Source organism: Nannizzia gypsea, genomic scaffold (assembly GCF_000150975.2).
Source record: "Nannizzia gypsea CBS 118893 supercont1.4 genomic scaffold, whole genome shotgun sequence".
In the NCBI taxonomy this organism is placed as follows: domain Eukaryota; kingdom Fungi; phylum Ascomycota; class Eurotiomycetes; order Onygenales; family Arthrodermataceae; genus Nannizzia; species Nannizzia gypsea.
In genome coordinates, this window is record NW_003345198.1 from 1731465 (window position 1) to 1748324 (window position 16860).

Here is a 16860-nt window from a genome sequence, read left to right on the forward strand (position 1 = left end):
GCAAGCTCCTAGCTATCAAAAGATAGAGTTGAAGGTTGAATACATATGCAATCAAGCGCTGTCGCCCTGGGATTGGGGAAGAAACTCAGTCTTGCAGGACGGGAGATGGCCTAGATGGGACACACCCCCGAGCCTCTGCTGCTTGGACGCGGGTCTCGTATGATATCGATGAATCTGTTTGTCATGCCATTTCGTTGATTGGATATTTTGATCTAGGCATAGTTATTGCTTTTCCCTAGGCTTGTTTGTGCCTGTTTGCTCAGTCTATATCAGACTGGTTATCGACGTCACGGCCGCTGTTGCCCTCATATTTATGCCCTACTTGGAGTTTCTCTTAATCATAAACATCGATAGATAGAAAACGAAAGCGTGGGGTTGTTATTGAACGTATAAGCCGGACTCTGTCGTTCGCTGAAGGGGATTTAGAGCCGAGATTCTCAGTGCTATAGGCGCTGATATGCATCACCCTTGCGAGAGCCTAAGAGGGATCATCAGTCAAATCCCAGCCTTCACGACCTGCAATACTAATTACAGACGTGTCTTCCATGTGTCGAAGCCGATAAGTCTGCTCACGTATAGCCCTCGTGCCGGCTGAGATGGAGCCAGGGAGATGACGGGCTGATCACCAACCCGCTCCTGATATGTAACCCATCCCATCTTCTCGGGATGGCAGCTCTTATCGGCCTGTCAAAAGGCTCCTCGGGCTTGTTTCGATCGGCAAGTCTTTAATTAGAACAAAGAGAGAGAGTTCCATTTCGGTGGAACTGTCCAGTGATATAGAGTCGATATATCAGCTTGCAGGCATTCCTATGCTTGGTAGTAAAACTATGCAGCCGGAACCAGCACGCGGAATCATCTCAGGCCATCCATCACACCGGAACCGAGACTGACGCTGACACTGACACTCGCAGCCAAGTGTTTGTTGTCTTCACTTCTTCTTGTTCTTCATCTCAGGCATGTTCGAGAGAGTTTCATCTTCAGGGGCTGCCATCCTTGCGGCTCCCGCTTTCAACAGACACCAACCAACCAACATCTCGACTCGAGTCAAGAGGGAGCAGAAGATCAACAGCCCAGAGTCTCGCTTCTGCGTTCACGTCGCCTTGCGTTCCCCTGTGCAAAGGTTCCTGTGCTGTCAGGGGTATGGCTGCAGGCGCTAAACTCGCGTCAACTTTGCTTGTTTGGCAGGATGTGGATGTGGCTGGTGAGGACAGGCCAGGCAACCAAGTCAACGAGTTAGTCGCAGTTGACGTACGTCGGTTGCAGCCTGGGGAGATACAGGGTCATAAAAAAAGATGTTGGCCGTGATGTCGATGCCGAAAACTCCATGGGCAGAGTTAAGGCGTCTAACTGTTCGATAATAACTAATTAACTACTGAGACGGACGATGGTTCTGTACAAAGAGATTCAGGCGTCCAACGCCCGCATCAGCGAGTCGACGGCACTGCAGGTCGCTGTCTTCGCCGGAGGCACTTCAGGCATCGGAAAACTCACCATCAAAGCCCTGGTCAGCACTGGGACATGCATGAGGATCTATTTGATCGGCCGCAAGAGCTCTGAGGAGCGCATGATAACCTTCATCCAAGAGCTGCAGGCCATCAACCCAAGGGCTGAGATTGTCTGGGCTGAAGGCGAGATCTCTCTACTGGCAGAGACGAAGCGAATATGTGACGTTATCAAGAGCAGGGAGCCTCGTGTTGATCTACTGTTCCTTACAGCGGGATACGCCCCCTTCGGCGGACGCCAGGAGACGGCAGAGGGCATAGAAACCTCCCAGAGCCTGGAGTACTACTCCCGCATACTCTTTGCTCTCCACCTCCTCCCTCTGCTAAACAAGGCCGAGGCACCCCGGGTCGTCAGTGTCCTGTCCGGGGGCCTTGAGAAGACGAGCATCGACCTGGATGACCTGGACCTCAAGCGGCCGGGCAACTTTGGCAGCGTCAAGGCCCAGATGCAGTACGGGACAATGAACAGCATAGGCTGGGAGAAGCTCGCCCAAGCCAATCCCAACGTCACCTTCATTCATTCCTGGCCTGGATTTGTCAATACGGGGAATGCGAGGAGAGGATGGGATCCCAACTCAATCATGGCCTGGGTTGTCAGGCATATCCTGGAGCCTCTTCTTGGACTATTCGCTTTCAGTGATGAAGAATCGGGAGGGAGACACCTGTTCCAGTGTACCAGTGCAGCCTATGGCGGTCGTGGTGTTCCATGGCAGGGGACACCAGGCGTAAACACTCTAGAGAAGGAGGAAAACGGCCTGTTTCTGGTCAACTATAAGTGTGACTGTACACCAAATGCAAAGGCCATGAATACACTCCGCGAGACGGCGCGGGAAAAGGTCTGGGACCATACACAGAAAGTGCTTCAACCCTATTTGTAGGGCTTTTCCGGAACATCTCCCTGAGTATCCCCCAGGTGAGTGAATTTTATACTCTGTGCGGAGTGCTATCCTGTCCATTGCCTAGATGTATACTTAGGAGCCCCGGTTCCAAATCAGCTGACAGCATGTTTAGCAGAGGTCAAAATATGCTTGTTTTCCTTTTTACGCCTGGGGGCGTCTAGGGGGGTAAGCACTGTACTTAAGTCCGAGCAGTATATTTATGGAGATACCAAATCCAGGATATGATATATTGTTTAGCCACACCGTGTCAGCCACTGCTTCAACCCCCGTAAACTTACACTGGTAGTTACTTTGGTGAAGGCTGCGGGAAGATTTGAAGATTTGCCGAAACATAAAGATGTTTTCTAGCCGCTGGACTGCCCCTTGTCCGGGGAACAGGCTCACCAACGTGTCTCCCCATATTGAATCCACCGACAAGTCCACCAATACCTCTTGCAGCTGTTTATATTTTAACTATCTAACTATTTGCAACGGGATAACTACTAACCCCACGATTTCTGAAGTGGGGCACGGTCATAGTATTAGTATATGATACAGACCCTTGCCATGGCTATCACCGGCCTGATATCCCGAAATACGACATCTTGGATTCAGAACCCTCACCCTGATCCTTAATCCTCGTCTGTCCGTGGAAAGATCTGCATGAACCATGGTGCTTGAAGCCAACATGGGTTATGTTCGGCCGGAAACATGCGGCGCGCTGCCCCAGACTCCAGACTATGAAGTGGAATGGGAGCCTATCCTTCAGGAGTATCTTCGGGCCCCTTCAACCCCCCCCCCAATCTGCCTCGGGATACCATGCGACTTTCGGGGACGTGGAGATGATCAAAGCATGGGAGACGATCAAGGGAGATCAACATATATAAAATCCAGCTGATCCCCTTTCCCATGGGATGATACCCAAGGAGTGTGAATTCTAGAGGAGGAGATTCTCAAGCCCACGGATCCCCCTTTTATATATACTCTTTTGATCAACATGCACGGCCTCTTGCTTGCCGCCGGGCTTCTCAGCCTGCCTCTCCATGTGCTCGCACACCCCCAGCCCTCGACAACCACCAGTCTCGCTGGTCGAGCCGGTACTGTCGATCTGAATGAGTTCCGCATGGCCCACCGATCCAGCTACACTGGAAACGATGAGATGATGAAGCAGCCCAGCATTGCTTCTTTCCGCCAGGGCACCTACCTCGAGGTTGCTACTGAGCTGGTCAAGCAGACCATGCCAAACATGGAGTTCCGCCTTGTTGATGACCACTACGTTGGCGACTCCGGTATTGGCCACGTCCGTTTCCGCCAGACCATGCACGGAATTGATATCGACAACTCCGACTTCAACGTCAACGTAAGTTATAAATCCATTTTCCATTATCACGCAGCTTCTTCAATCTCCTTCATGCTGCTTCCGGCCCGAAGCTTACCATCCGTTCATACTAGATTGGCAAAGATGGCAAAGTCCTCTCCCACGGAAACTCTTTCTACACCGGCCCAGCTCCCTCTTCCAACCCCATGGTCAAGCGAGACTTCATGGACCCAATGCAGGCTCTTCACGGAGTTCGCAAGGCTCTTAAGCTCCCAATCAAAGCTGATGGCGCCACCGTTCAGGACATGAGCGAGCACAAGGTTATGTTCAAGGGTACCTCCGGTGCTCTTTCTGACCCTACTGCTAAACTCTGCTACATGGCTAAGGAGGACGGTTCTTTGGCTTTGACCTGGAGAGTTGAAACCGATATTGGTGACAACTGGCTCCTCTCCTACATGGATGCAAAGGAATCCGCAAAGGTTCACAACGTAGTCGACTACGTTGCCCACGCCACCTTCCAGGTCTAGTACGCATACCCTTTACTATTCTCCCCCTATTTTCAAATACATCAACACTAAGCTAACTTCTTCCTAGCAAATGGGGCCTTGCTGACCCAACTGAGGGCAACCGTGAAATCCTCAACAACCCCTGGAACTTGAAGACTTCCCCCCTGACCTGGCTCGCCGATGGACAGAACAACTTCACTGCCACCCGAGGCAACAACGCCATTGCTCAGTACAACCCAGATGGAGGCAATGACTATGAGAACAACTACCGACCAAGCCCCAAGAACTTGAAGTTTGAATACCCATACTCAGCCAATATGGACCCACCCAAGACCTACATTGATGCCTCCGTTACCCAGCTCTTCTATACCTCCAACGTCTGCCACGACCTGTACTACATGCTTGGATTTACCGAAAAGGCTGGAAACTTCCAGGTTAACAACCGTGGCCAAGGTGGTAAGGGCGGCGACTACGTTATCTTGAACGCCCAGGATGGCTCTGGCACCAATAACGCCAACTTCGCTACTCCCCCTGACGGCCAGCCCGGCCGCATGCGCGCCTACATCTGGACCCGCGCTAACCCACCCCGTGATGCTTCCTTCGAGGCTGGAACCGTCATCCACGAGTACACCCACGGTCGTAAGTTATATAAAATGCACCCAGGTATCCCTTTGCCAGGCTAACGCTGCTCATAGTCTCCAACCGTCTCTGCGGTGGCCCTGCCAACTCTCGATGCTTGAACGCCATTGAATCCGGCGGTATGGGAGAAGGATGGGGTGACTTCTACGCCACTGCCATCCGCCTAAAGCCCAAGGACACTCGCAAGACCAACTACGTTAAGGGAGGATGGGTAAACAACAGCCCCAAGGGCGTTCGCATGTACCCATACTCCACTGACATGAGCGTCAACCCTCTTGTCTACACCTCCAACAACAAGCTCAACGAGGTCCACGCTATAGGTACCGTCTGGTGCAGCATGCTCTACGAAGTCCTCTGGAACCTCATTGACAAGCACGGCAAGAACGACGGCCCAGTCCCAGTCTTCGAGAACGGCGTTCCAAAAGACGGAAAGTACCTTGCCATGAAGATTGTCATGGACGCATGGCCATGTATGTGTTTGAGAATTCCCCCCTCCCCCCTCCCCCGTCCTCGATTTCAAACTTGCCCCCCTGGTTCGTTCCGTGTCATGTTTCATATAACTAACATCTTTAATTTTAGCCAACCCTGCAACCCTAACTTCGTCCAGGCTCGTGATGCCATCCTCGACGCCGACAAGAACCTCACCAAGGGAGCCAACAAGTGTGAGATCTGGAAGGGATTCGCCAAGCGTGGTCTCGGTGTCGGCGCTAAGTACGATCCAAAGAACCGCACTGGCAGCAACGAGGTTCCAAAGGAATGTAAGTAGTGTAAGAAAGAAAGGGGTAGAGGCAGGTGTTTCAACTGGTTTTTGACAAGCCCTTTTGACCTTCAAATGTACATATTTTTCCAAGATAAATACTCCGCACATATGGAATGAATTTTACGTCTTCATAATCTCTTCACTATTATTTTTATATCGTACGTCAATATCCAGGAAGCCAAAAATATGCTTTGTCGCCCAGAATTCAAATATCCCGATGGCGAAGCTTCTCGCATATTAATTACACTTATGGCCCAATAGGCCGAGATCTCCTTGATTATGGGAGTTACTTCGAAACGTATCTATTAATGGGCTTTGTCGAGGGCCAGACGTTAGATACCATCTGGGATTCTCACGACGACAACGAAAGCACTTATTTCCAACCAACTCAAGGGCTATTTTCAAGAGCTTCGTGACATTGGCCAAGGGTCCTAACATTGGCTATGCTGATTATGGGCCAGTGACAGGTCCGATTTTGTCAAACTTTCGCAACAAAGGTTGGGTTGGTTATTGTCTACTTCTGAGGCAAATTGAACGTATTCTAATTTTTAGTAAGTTAAATAGGACCGTTTTCATTGAAAGAAGAATTCAGCACGATTATTGATGCCTACCTAGGTATGTAGCCAACCTACCCAAACGTCACATTAGGAGATTTTTGACTGGAATGTTGTTCGAGGGGATTCACCTATAGTGACTTCAGACACCAAAATATTATGGTAAAGGAGGGAAATATTGGCGATAATTGCTATACGTTTGGAGCCGGCAGAACGACTGGACAGATTATCTGTTGCAAGTTCTTCGGCCATACTATGTTGAGTATGAATTTCACTCATTAGTAACGGCGACGCTTTGGTGAGACAAGACGGCGTCTAACAATCTCGAACATAGGCACTTCCATCAATATTTATACAGTAAGTAACTACTATATAGAGACCCTAATTAGGTAGTAAAATTCAGTCCAAAACCTCTCTGAAATGGCTATATACACTGTATCTAAAGACCACGACCTGAATTAGCACCTTTGGCGACGCCGCGGTTTACTCCGTACACGGAATGAAGTTTACGTCTTCATAATTTCCTCCATTAAAATTTATCTCGCCCTTCCGTTACATTTCGATAACTAGTCGCCCTTGGCAGAGTACAGACGGCACGACCGGAATATAGGTTCTTAACTCCGGCCGTAAATATAGTGACAATTGGTGGAACTGGCAGGGGGCCGTCATTCCCGTCTCTTGAAATGAGGAGGGGTTGACTCAATTGTGTTATCATATTGAGTCTGCTCTTGACGTCACAGCAAAGACCGCTTCTACATACATGGCCAAGTTGGTACGGAGTACTCCATGTAAAAATTGTCAAGGCAACAGTTTTGAATGTGTAGCATGGCTCCATCCTACCCGCAGGATTACGGCGCAAGAGCAAAAGAAGTCATGAGAAGTGAAGAGTTTTCCCATGCCAGCTCCATCCCCAGCCCGGAGTACATACTTGCTTGTGTATCATGCCTGCATTTTGACAATTAACAGCGCATACTGCAGCGTGTTGGGGTTGCCTGTTCCTATGTGGAGGCAGCTCGTTTAAATCCTTCGCCCACCAATCACTTTATAGCTAGTGGCTGGGCAAGTCACTGGGATGGAGACGCAAGGTGGTTGACGTCAAAAAGCTGTCCCCAGAGACCAGTTCGCTGTGGAAGGACTCCAATACCCAAGGGGACCTCACAGGAAAATATTTCATCCATCAACCGGTGAAAGTCACGCTCATCAGATATCATGCCATAGATCTCCGTTATCCTCCATCAGACGGGACGTGATCCTTCTTAATTGACCAGACTGGCGAATATGCAGGCGACCACAACGCGCCCTTGTTGTCTTTCCCCGCAATGTCAATCTCGGCGCCGTTGGCATGGGTTTTGATCGGTTATATCCTTGACAATATGCTGCCTACGCCCTTGGAATTTATAGAATTGACATCCAGCGTGGCAGGATCCCCCATGGGCGAAGGAGGAATGGGAGGCAAAGGCAAACAGCTGATTCTCACACTGTGTTCACCGAGTTAGCACAAACTTCGACTTCGACACGGGCGCCTGTCCCGCAACTCGCCAACCTTCGTCGCCTCCCGTCGCCATCATCTTCTGCTTCTTCATCGTTGCCATCGTCGTGTGTTCGTCGAAGTCGCCGTCGATCTTCTGGCGATGCAGGAACAAATCGGATCAGCGTTCTTAGTCAGCAGACATCTTGACAAAGAAGAAAAGAAGAAAAACTCCGGGGATGAGATGCGAGTAAAAGCCAGGGATCTGCACGGCTGGCCGACAGTTTGCTAGCTGAGAACTAAGAATTGCCCAGAAACGCCCTCTTTCGCACCTCGGGTAGCTTTGTTCTTGCTTGTTTGCTGGCTGGCTGACTGGCTGGCCAGGCCTGGTATAAAATGCGAGAATCCCCCCCCCCCCCCGTGAGAGGCGTGGGAAGCCGGACACGGTTTGTTAACAGGAGAACTGCCTAGAAAGAGACAGGAAGAGCCATTGACACGATGGTGGCCTACAGCTTCTTGACTCTGATCTCCCTAGTGCTGGGATCGCAGTGTGCGAGTGCCCTTCAGTATGGCTACAACCAGGTGCCTACACACACCGAGTCCAAGATAGTCGCAGGGAAGTTTCCCCCGATAAAGGGGACTCGTCTGCTGTCTCCTGCCTTTACTTCTCCTGGAACTATTCCAAGGGGCTTCTCTGACGGATCGTCTGGGCCTACCAGAGATGAGACCATGGGTGAGTTTTGTTTGTTTTGCTGGTACTGGTAGCTCAGGTGCTGATGGGGAATAGATGGCTTCCTGCGCCGCCTGGCAGGATCGAACAGCTGGATGACCTATCACCAGGCAGACTTTATGTCTGAAGAGGGCCGCAAGTTCCCCTACATGTATCTATCAGGGAGCAACTCTTCCGTCGAGAGCCCTAGCCCCCGCAAGTTGCGAGTCTGGCTCCAGGGAGGTGTGCACGGTAACGAGCCTGCAGGCGACCAGGCCATGCTTGCGCTGCTTGGGGATCTGGCCGCGAACCAGAAATGGGCTGCCAAACTCCTGGAGAAGATGGATATTCTAGTCCTTCCTCGCTACAACCCGGACGGTGTCTTCTATTTCCAGCGCTACCTGGCCACCAACTTTGATCCCAACCGTGACCATGTCAAGCTTGCCAGGCAACAAACCAGAGACATCAAGAAACTCTTCGCCAAGTTCAGCCCGCACATCGCGACGGACATGCACGAGTTCACTGCAGGCCGGACATTCGGTCCAAAGAAGGACGTCATCTACGCTGCTGATGCCTTGTTCAGCGCAGCAAAGAACTTAAATATTGATGAAGGCATCCGTCAACTGTCGGAGAAGCTATTCGCCAAACATATGGGTAAGGACATCGAGGCTGCGGGTCTTCGTTGGGGCCCATACATCACCGAAGGTTCATCGTCCAACTCGAGACTCCTTCTTGAAGAAGCCGGCACTGATGCTAAGATTGGAAGAAACGCCATGGGTCTGACCCAGTGTGTTGTCTTCCTCTGTGAAACCAGAGGTATTGGTATTGCCGATCAAAGTTTTGAACGCCGAACCCTTAGTGGATTGGTCATGGTTAAGAGCATCCTTCAAACTGCTGTTGACAACTTCGATGAAGTTTACAATACCATTGAAAGGGGCGTCAGGCGTTTCACTAACAGCAGAAATGACATCGTGCTTACTGACAAGTCACCAATAATGGAGAAGACTTTTGACATGATCAACACAACCGACGGCTCTCAGCTTAAATACCCCATCGACTTTGCCTCGTAAGTCTTTCTTCTTGCATGGATAAACCCTTAGAGTTTCCAGACTAACAAACCCAGAACTACCCCTGCGAAGGCCGTTTTGACTCGCAGCCGCCCAAGGGCATATCTTATCCCCCCTTCGTGGCTAGATGTTGTCCAACGTCTTGAAGTTTTCGGAGTCAAAGCTGATAAGCTATCCTACAGCTATATCGGACCAGTGGAGGCCTTGAATGTTACGTCTGTTTCGTTTGACAAAGAATACTACGAAGGCGTTGTTACTGCTACTGTGAAGACGAAGCTGGTCGAACGTGACATCAGGCTTCCTGCAGGTACATTCTTGGTGAAGGCAAACCAGAAAAACGCTGCTCTTGCATTCCTTGCGTTGGAGGTAAGAACCCTAAACTTTCTTTGACCATGAGATGTTGCTGACGCTCCGACGAATTTAGCCTGAGTACATGGACTCGTTTGCTTCATTTGGTATCATCCCAGTCAGCACTGATGATCAATATCCTATTTTCAGATTGAGGTAAACTATATTAATTTATACTACCTAGAGGTTAGACTAGTTCCGGTAGGGATATTCATCTATCTTGCATATAATCTATCATACTAGCATATAAGAAACGTAACTTGAATCTGGACATTAACTCTGATCTAAATTATCTAATGTCATAACCCCACTGCTGGAAATCTATCTATAAATCTATTTATCTTCTTCATCAGCCCAAAAGTTGTCATAAGAATATTCAACGCTAAGATCAACAAAGCGAGTGTATTTTCCTCCCGGAGCATCCCCAACTGCCTTGAACTCCTGCTCTGTGAGCTCGACAGGGTGGAAATTGCTCGTGATTCGTGACAGCGTAAAAGATTTTGGGAGTACTGGATAACCCCGTCTCACACCCCAAGCTATGAGAAGCTGTCCAATGTCACAGCCTTTCTTGCTAGCAATATCTCGAAGTACATGTCGACCACGAGCCTTTTCCGCTTCGCCACATGTAAGGACCTGGGACCCAAGCGGCGAATATGCCACAGGAAGTATACCATGGTCGAAGCAGAACTGAACAACCTTGGTGTTTGGGAAGAAAGGGTGAATCTCAATCTGGTTTGCAGCAGGTGGTATGGATGCAAATTTCAGCAGCGAACGTAGTCGTGAGACAGACCAGTTTGAAACTCCAATCGCGCGTGTGAGACCGTCTCGAGCAACTTTCTCCATTGCACGCCAGGTGCGCTCTGGATGCTCTGTGAGTCCCCTCTTGACAATGTACTAGGTGGCCATCGTAAGTATGCAATTCATACTTGAGAGCTGAATATACACACCTTTCCATCAACACCCACAGCCTCTCCTCCTTTTTCATCCTTTACCGTCGCAATGGGGTAATGCAGAAGATACAAATCAACATAGTCCAGTCTCAGCTTTCGGAGGGACTCTTTTATGCTGGCCACCACATCCTCTGGTTCATGCATATTGTTCCATGCCTTGGTGGTGATAAAAAGGTCCTTACGCTGAACATCAGGACGAGCCTCGAGAAATTCATGTATCGCATTGCCGACGAGTTCTTCATTGATGTACAGAGCAGCACAGTCGAGGTGTCTGTACCCAGCATGGAGTGCATGGAGGGTCGCAGCGTATGCCTTTTCCGGGTGTTTGGGGTCAAATGTTCCGAACCCGACGCCGGGTATATTGTGCCCCGTATTGAGTTTGAAGGTAGGATTAGGCATTGGATCGTAATTGCTACCAAATAACCAGATAGAGCGTTGGATATGTTGTTGATGTTGAAGTAAGTAGAAGATGGCGGGGTAGTTGGCGGAAGAAGATCATTATAGAAATTAAAACTTAAGGTTAAAAAAGGTTAAACTCTCTTCTCACACCTTGATCGAACGACAACATCAGAAGAGATGAAAGAGAAGATTGAGTCATTATTAATATTGATCTCTACGGCATGGACACTGATATTTACAGATACAAGAACTAGCAAATGCTACTTCACTGACAATGCTCTCAAACCGGCGAAAAAAATTTGGCCTCATTGCTTGAGTTCGCCTCACCACTTCAGATCCAAATATAAACAGAGCCGCTTCCTTCTAACCGCTGTTTAAAGGGCGATAAAAGATGAATAGAGGATAAAGATGGCATCGATGCTGATATAAAAGGAACGGATGAAAAGATCACCACGTGAGTTGGATCTGGGGTTTGTATGATTCACTCGGATTTACCGCTATGACTCAGGCATACAGGCTATTTAATTGAGATCCCCAGGACCTGTACTCGCAGACAAACACCACCCTCAGACAAGTTACCGATCACCTAAGATGGTGTCTCTCACTGCTGCCTGCAAGGCAAATCACGCCCTTGTTCTTCCTGGACTACTTGCTGCTGGTTATGCGAACCAGGCGGATGGCGGAACCACGGTTTCACTGAACTACGAAGAGGACTTGCAGTCCGTCGGTCCAAACAAAGAGGCTCTGAAACTAATTACGGAAGATGGAAATGTTCTCTACAATGATGCCGTTATTCACTATCTACGGGATAATTCCTCTTGCCTCCAACTTGGTAATACGGATCAGGTTTGTTCTTATTGCTGCAGTTTATTTGTGCTGAAATGTGCTGAACCAGGCGTAGGTATCTGAATGGATTGTGAGATCTCTGGATCTAACAGCTCTGGACTTCAAATCCATTGAGAAGCCTCTCAATGAACTCGAAAGCCACTTTACTCTCCGTTCATTCATCGTCGGGTATTCTCTTACCCTTGCTGATATCATCGTATGGGGTACGATACGCGGAAACAAGGTTTCCATTTCCACCATTAAAAAACGTGCTGGGAACATACTTCGATGGTTCTCCCACATTGAGGCTGAAAATCCCTGGATTAATCAGATAGTCCTCGACCTGGAAGCCTCCGTCCGGAAAAAACGAGCTGCTGGTAGCGCTGCTGGGGCCAGTTATGAAATTGGCCTGAGCACCGAGAACATCGTCACCAGGTTCCCACCAGAACCTTCTGGTTATCTCCATATTGGACATGCAAAGGCAGCTTTGCTTAATGATTTCTTTGCCCATAAACAGTCAGGTGGGACGATGATTTGCCGCTTCGACGATACAAATCCCTCGAAAGAAAATGCAGAATTTCAAGATTCTATTCTCCATGACCTCCAGCTACTTGGAATTACACCAGATAGAGTGTCATATTCTAGCGACTATTTCGATCTTATGTTTGATCTTTGCACTAAGTTAATTTCTAGCGGCAAGGCATATGCCGACAATACTGACAAGGCGATAATGAACCATGAGAGACGGCATGGCATAGCAAGTAAGTGCCGCTACATTTCTGTGGATGAAAGCCTTTCCCATCTTTTACAAATGAAGTCCGGCTCGCCAGAAGGGCAAGCTTGGTGTATCCGGGCAAAGATATCAGTGGATGACCTCAACAGGGCAATGCGAGACCCAGTTATATACCGCTGCAATCCTCAACCGCATCATCGGACCGGTGATAAGTGGAAAATATATCCTACATATGACTTCTGTGCTCCTATTCTGGACTCTATTGAGGGTGTGACGTACGCTCTTCGAACTAATGAATACCGAGATCGAAATGCACAATATGCTTGGATGCAGCAGGCTTTAGGGCTTCGTGAAGTTACGATATGGGATTTCTCACGGATAAACTTTGTGCAAACTGTTCTCTCAAAGAGAAAATTAGCACTCCTGGTAGAGAAACAAGTTGTCTGGAACTGGGATGACCCTAGAATGCCCACTATCCGTGGAATTAGAAGGAGAGGAATGACAATTTCGGCTCTCCGTGAATTTATATTGAAGCAAGGCCCAAGCAGAAATATTATTAACCTTGACTGGACGTCAATATGGGCAATCAACAAAAAATACATCGATCCTATTGCTTCTCGCTACACTGCCATTCTAAAGGAAGGTATGGTCTATGCTAAGATCAATGGAATCGAGGGTCTTCCTCTCGTCAAACGGAAACAAAAACATCCAAAGAATCCAGAGCTTGGATTGAGAAATGTTGTCTACAGTCGCAATGTCTGTCTTGATCAAGCTGATGCACTATCATTTCTTCCCGGCGAGGAAATTACCCTAATGGCATGGGGAAATGCCATTGTCCGGGATATCATCAAATGTCCCAAGACACAGTTGATCACCTACATTGAGTTTGACCTGCATTTGGAAGGGGATTTCAAGAAAACAGGCAAAAAGATAACCTGGCTCTCGCAGGATCAGGACCTTATCCCCGCTGAGTTAGTTGATTTTGACCATCTTATTACGAAAGATAAGCTGGAAAAAGAAGACGACATTATGTCCTATGTTAACTGGAAATCCGAAAGTCGTTCATATGCATGGGTTGATGTTGCTGCAGGGGAACTTAGGGTAGATGATACAATCCAACTTGAGCGTAAGGGTTATTATCGAGTTGATCGTGCGCATTCTGATGGGCAACCGCTCATTCTTTTCTCTATCCCTACCGGCAAGATAGCATAAACGCTTCTCCTACTCTTTATCCTTTACTCTAAAGCCTGTTCAGATGTTGTCTTGCCTAGCTTTCTCACAACCATTGATTGCAATCGTTACTTGATAATTAATCTGGCTTCTACGGTATCGTACTAAAACGCAGAATATTAAGGCTTTATAGATATACCGTTCAAATGCAATGCTAGATTTAAAAACTAAAGGCAGGTTGTAGGTCTAATGGTAGCCATTTCCCTGTAGTTACAAGCTGGGAAGCCGAACCTAGCGGGGTAGAAGTTACCTCAACCTGCTTGACCTTGCTCTGCTTCATCACCAATGCAAGCAAACTACATTGTGGGCAATAGGCGATATTGACAGATCTGACGATATGAGTGAAGAAGAGATTAGAAGAAAGCTGGGTCAGGTAAGTATTCTCTCTAGCTGAAAGATATGGATGACGATGTTGATCCCCGCAACAGCTCTTCATAGTTGGCTTTGATGGCTTGACAGCAAACGAAGGCATCAAGTCACTCATCAAGGCACCATTTTACATTGGAAATGTTATTCTTTTCCGGCGTAACGTCGGCGATGCAGAGCAGTTGATCACTCTCACGAGCGAGCTTCAGCGAACCGCGCGAGATGCAGGGCATACCCGACCCCTATTCATCGCTATAGACCAGGAGAACGGCTGGGTCAGTCAGATTAAGCCTCCCATTGCTGCTCAGCTTCCTGGGTCCATGGCGCTGGGGGCAACAGGCTCTACTGAAGATGCTATACGGGTTGCTAGGGCTACGGGTGAATTGCTATATGCTCTCGGTATCAACATGAACTATGCTCCCGTCTGTGACGTCAATTCAGAGCCAGCCAACCCGGTAATCGGAGTACGTTCTCCGGGCGATGATGGAGTAAGCGTGGGACGAATAGCTTCGGCTTTTGCCAAAGGTCTGCGTGAGGAGAAGGTTGTTCCATGCGTGAAGCATTTTCCAGGTCATGGAGATACTATGGTTGATTCCCACTATGGTCTTCCAGTGGTGAACAGATCCATCGAAGAACTGGAAGCGTGTGAATTGATCCCATTCCGGAGGACAACTGCAGAGAACGTCGAGTCCGTCATGACTTCCCATATTGTTTTGCCGGCTCTTGAAGAATCAAATCTCCCTATGACCCTCAGTAAAAGCTGTGTGCAGTTCCTTCGAGAAAGGCTACAGTATGATGGACTATTGGTGTCCGACTGCTTGGAGATGGAGGCTATTCGTGCGCACTACGGTAGCGAAAAGGGTGCTGCAATGGCAATTGCGGCAGGGGTAGATTGTGCGATGGTGTGCCATACACTGAAAGCACAAATGGGTGCCTATAATGAAGTCTACGAAGCCTTCAAACACGGGGTTATCACCTCTGAGGGTGTTGCCAAATCAGTCGCAAGGGTGACAGCGCTGAAAGATAGGTTCGTTAGCTGGGAGTTAGTTTCCAGCAAACGAACCCCTGAACTGCTTGCGGAGCTTCGTCTCGCCCATGAAAAACTTGCAGCGGATGTCTATGCTCGAAGCGTAACTTTGGTGAGGGATACCCAGAATGCCATCCCTATAAAACCGGATCAAAAGGTGGTCTATGCATACTTTGCTCTAGTGGGGGGCTTCAGCGGGGTCCCCCATACCGTTCCATATCTCCAGTCTCAATTTGGAAAAATGATCATGGAGCATCATTCGAATATGGTTGAATGTCCAATTCGTCAGGACACTTCACTTGAAGAAGATGAAGAGGCTAAGGCAAAGATATCCGACGCTGATGTAGTTATCCTGGTAACCAAAGATGCGAAAATGTCGGGGAGTCAGGTGGAACTGACAAGACTTATCGAAAGATTATCCAAGAAGCTCATTGTAGTGGCCATGAGTGTGCCATATGACTTCCTAGAGGACAAGGAGCTTGTCAAAACCTACCTCACAATATATGAACCAACTCCCGAAGCCTTCTTACCCGCTGTCAAGATTATATTAGGGGACCTCAAGCCGAAAGGAAAGCTTCCTGTGTCGGCTAAACTTCGTCAAATACCAATTGAACCTTTCAACGCGGGTAGAGACCTTGCCAGAGTAATCAAACTTTGGCATCAACTCTTGCCCAGATATGCCGTGCCATCCGCGACGCTGTCTCATGTTCTCACCAGGCCGAATGGAGCCCACTTAGTTTCACGCTTTGAAGATGAAATAGTGGGATTTGTGGCCACGTATGTAAATGAAGACCGGCCTACGACATTCATCCCTGTGGTCCTCGTAGACTCTGGTCACCAGGGTAAGGGCGTGGGAACCGCAATGATTGAGCACGCCAGAATATACCTCCGAAAAAGGTATCCAACGTCATCAGTCACAATTGGCTCAAGCTTCCCTCGGTTCTGGCCAGGTGTCCCAACTGATATTTCGAAGCAAGCCCAAGATTTCTTTATTCATCGTGGTTTCTGTCCAGAACGTAGACCATCGGCAAGGGATTATACTGCCGACCTACTCTCCTATGAAGCACCAAAGGGTATCCTTGAGCGTGCAGAAAAAGCAGGAGTCATTTTTGCACCCTGGAGTAAGGAAAAATACGGACAATGCATGGAGAAACAGCGTAAGCTGTTTGGCAAGGACGCCGTGTGGATGGGGGCTTACGAAGGGTTGGCACAAACTGGCCGGTACGACCAAGTTATGGTAGCAACGGACTCATCGACTGGGGAACAGATCGGATGGACATTGATGCAGGAATTAGGTATCGGGATGACGCAGGAGCTTGCCATGCAGCCGCTGGTGGGTATTAAATCTGGCCAAATCGGCTGCGTGGGAGTTGCTCCCGAAGCCAGGAATAAGGGAGTCGGCCTCGCCTTGATCACCCATGCTGCCCTTGATCTGAAAAGACGAGGGATGGAACATGTATTCATTGACTGGTCCAACCATGTCAACTGGTATGAGCGTGCTGGCTTCAAGGTCTGGGGCGAGTATCGGACGATGGTGTTGCATGAGTTGGCGAAGTAGTTAGTGGTTGCTCTTCCCACAGC

At 48.7% G+C, this 16860-nt stretch overlaps 6 protein-coding genes across 6 annotated transcripts; 5 read left to right on the forward strand and 1 right to left on the reverse strand.

Annotated features, from left to right (window-relative positions):
* Positions 1-1384: 1384 nt before the first annotated feature.
* On the forward strand, positions 1385-2380 carry MGYG_05325 (hypothetical protein; the record flags this gene model as incomplete). Its single annotated transcript, XM_003172691.1, has 1 exon — positions 1385-2380. The coding sequence occupies one exon, from the start codon at positions 1385-1387 to the stop codon at positions 2378-2380; it is 996 nt and encodes a 331-aa protein (XP_003172739.1).
* Positions 2381-3377: 997 nt separating this feature from the next.
* MGYG_05327 (extracellular elastinolytic metalloproteinase) lies at positions 3378-5720 on the forward strand (the record flags this gene model as incomplete). The annotated part of the gene is made up of 6 exons (XM_003172692.1): positions 3378-3740; positions 3833-4224; positions 4293-4843; positions 4900-5317; positions 5423-5601; positions 5695-5720. The coding sequence occupies 6 exons, from the start codon at positions 3378-3380 to the stop codon at positions 5718-5720; spliced, it is 1929 nt and encodes a 642-aa protein (XP_003172740.1).
* A 2403-nt stretch (positions 5721-8123) lies between these two features.
* Positions 8124-9909, forward strand: MGYG_05328 (carboxypeptidase 2; the record flags this gene model as incomplete). Its single annotated transcript, XM_003172693.1, has 4 exons — positions 8124-8358; positions 8413-9400; positions 9458-9767; positions 9826-9909. The coding sequence occupies 4 exons, from the start codon at positions 8124-8126 to the stop codon at positions 9907-9909; spliced, it is 1617 nt and encodes a 538-aa protein (XP_003172741.1).
* A 173-nt stretch (positions 9910-10082) lies between these two features.
* Positions 10083-11098, reverse strand: MGYG_05329 (hypothetical protein; the record flags this gene model as incomplete). Its single annotated transcript, XM_003172694.1, has 2 exons — positions 10083-10643; positions 10697-11098. The coding sequence occupies 2 exons, from the start codon at positions 11096-11098 to the stop codon at positions 10083-10085; spliced, it is 963 nt and encodes a 320-aa protein (XP_003172742.1).
* Positions 11099-11689: 591 nt separating this feature from the next.
* Positions 11690-13868, forward strand: MGYG_05330 (glutamyl-tRNA synthetase; the record flags this gene model as incomplete). Its single annotated transcript, XM_003172695.1, has 2 exons — positions 11690-11944; positions 12000-13868. The coding sequence occupies 2 exons, from the start codon at positions 11690-11692 to the stop codon at positions 13866-13868; spliced, it is 2124 nt and encodes a 707-aa protein (XP_003172743.1).
* Positions 13869-14223: 355 nt separating this feature from the next.
* Positions 14224-16837, forward strand: MGYG_05331 (beta-hexosaminidase; the record flags this gene model as incomplete). The annotated part of the gene is made up of 2 exons (XM_003172696.1): positions 14224-14259; positions 14315-16837. 2 exons carry the CDS (start codon positions 14224-14226, stop codon positions 16835-16837), a joined length of 2559 nt encoding a protein of 852 aa, XP_003172744.1.
* Between the last annotated feature and the right edge of the window lie 23 nt (positions 16838-16860).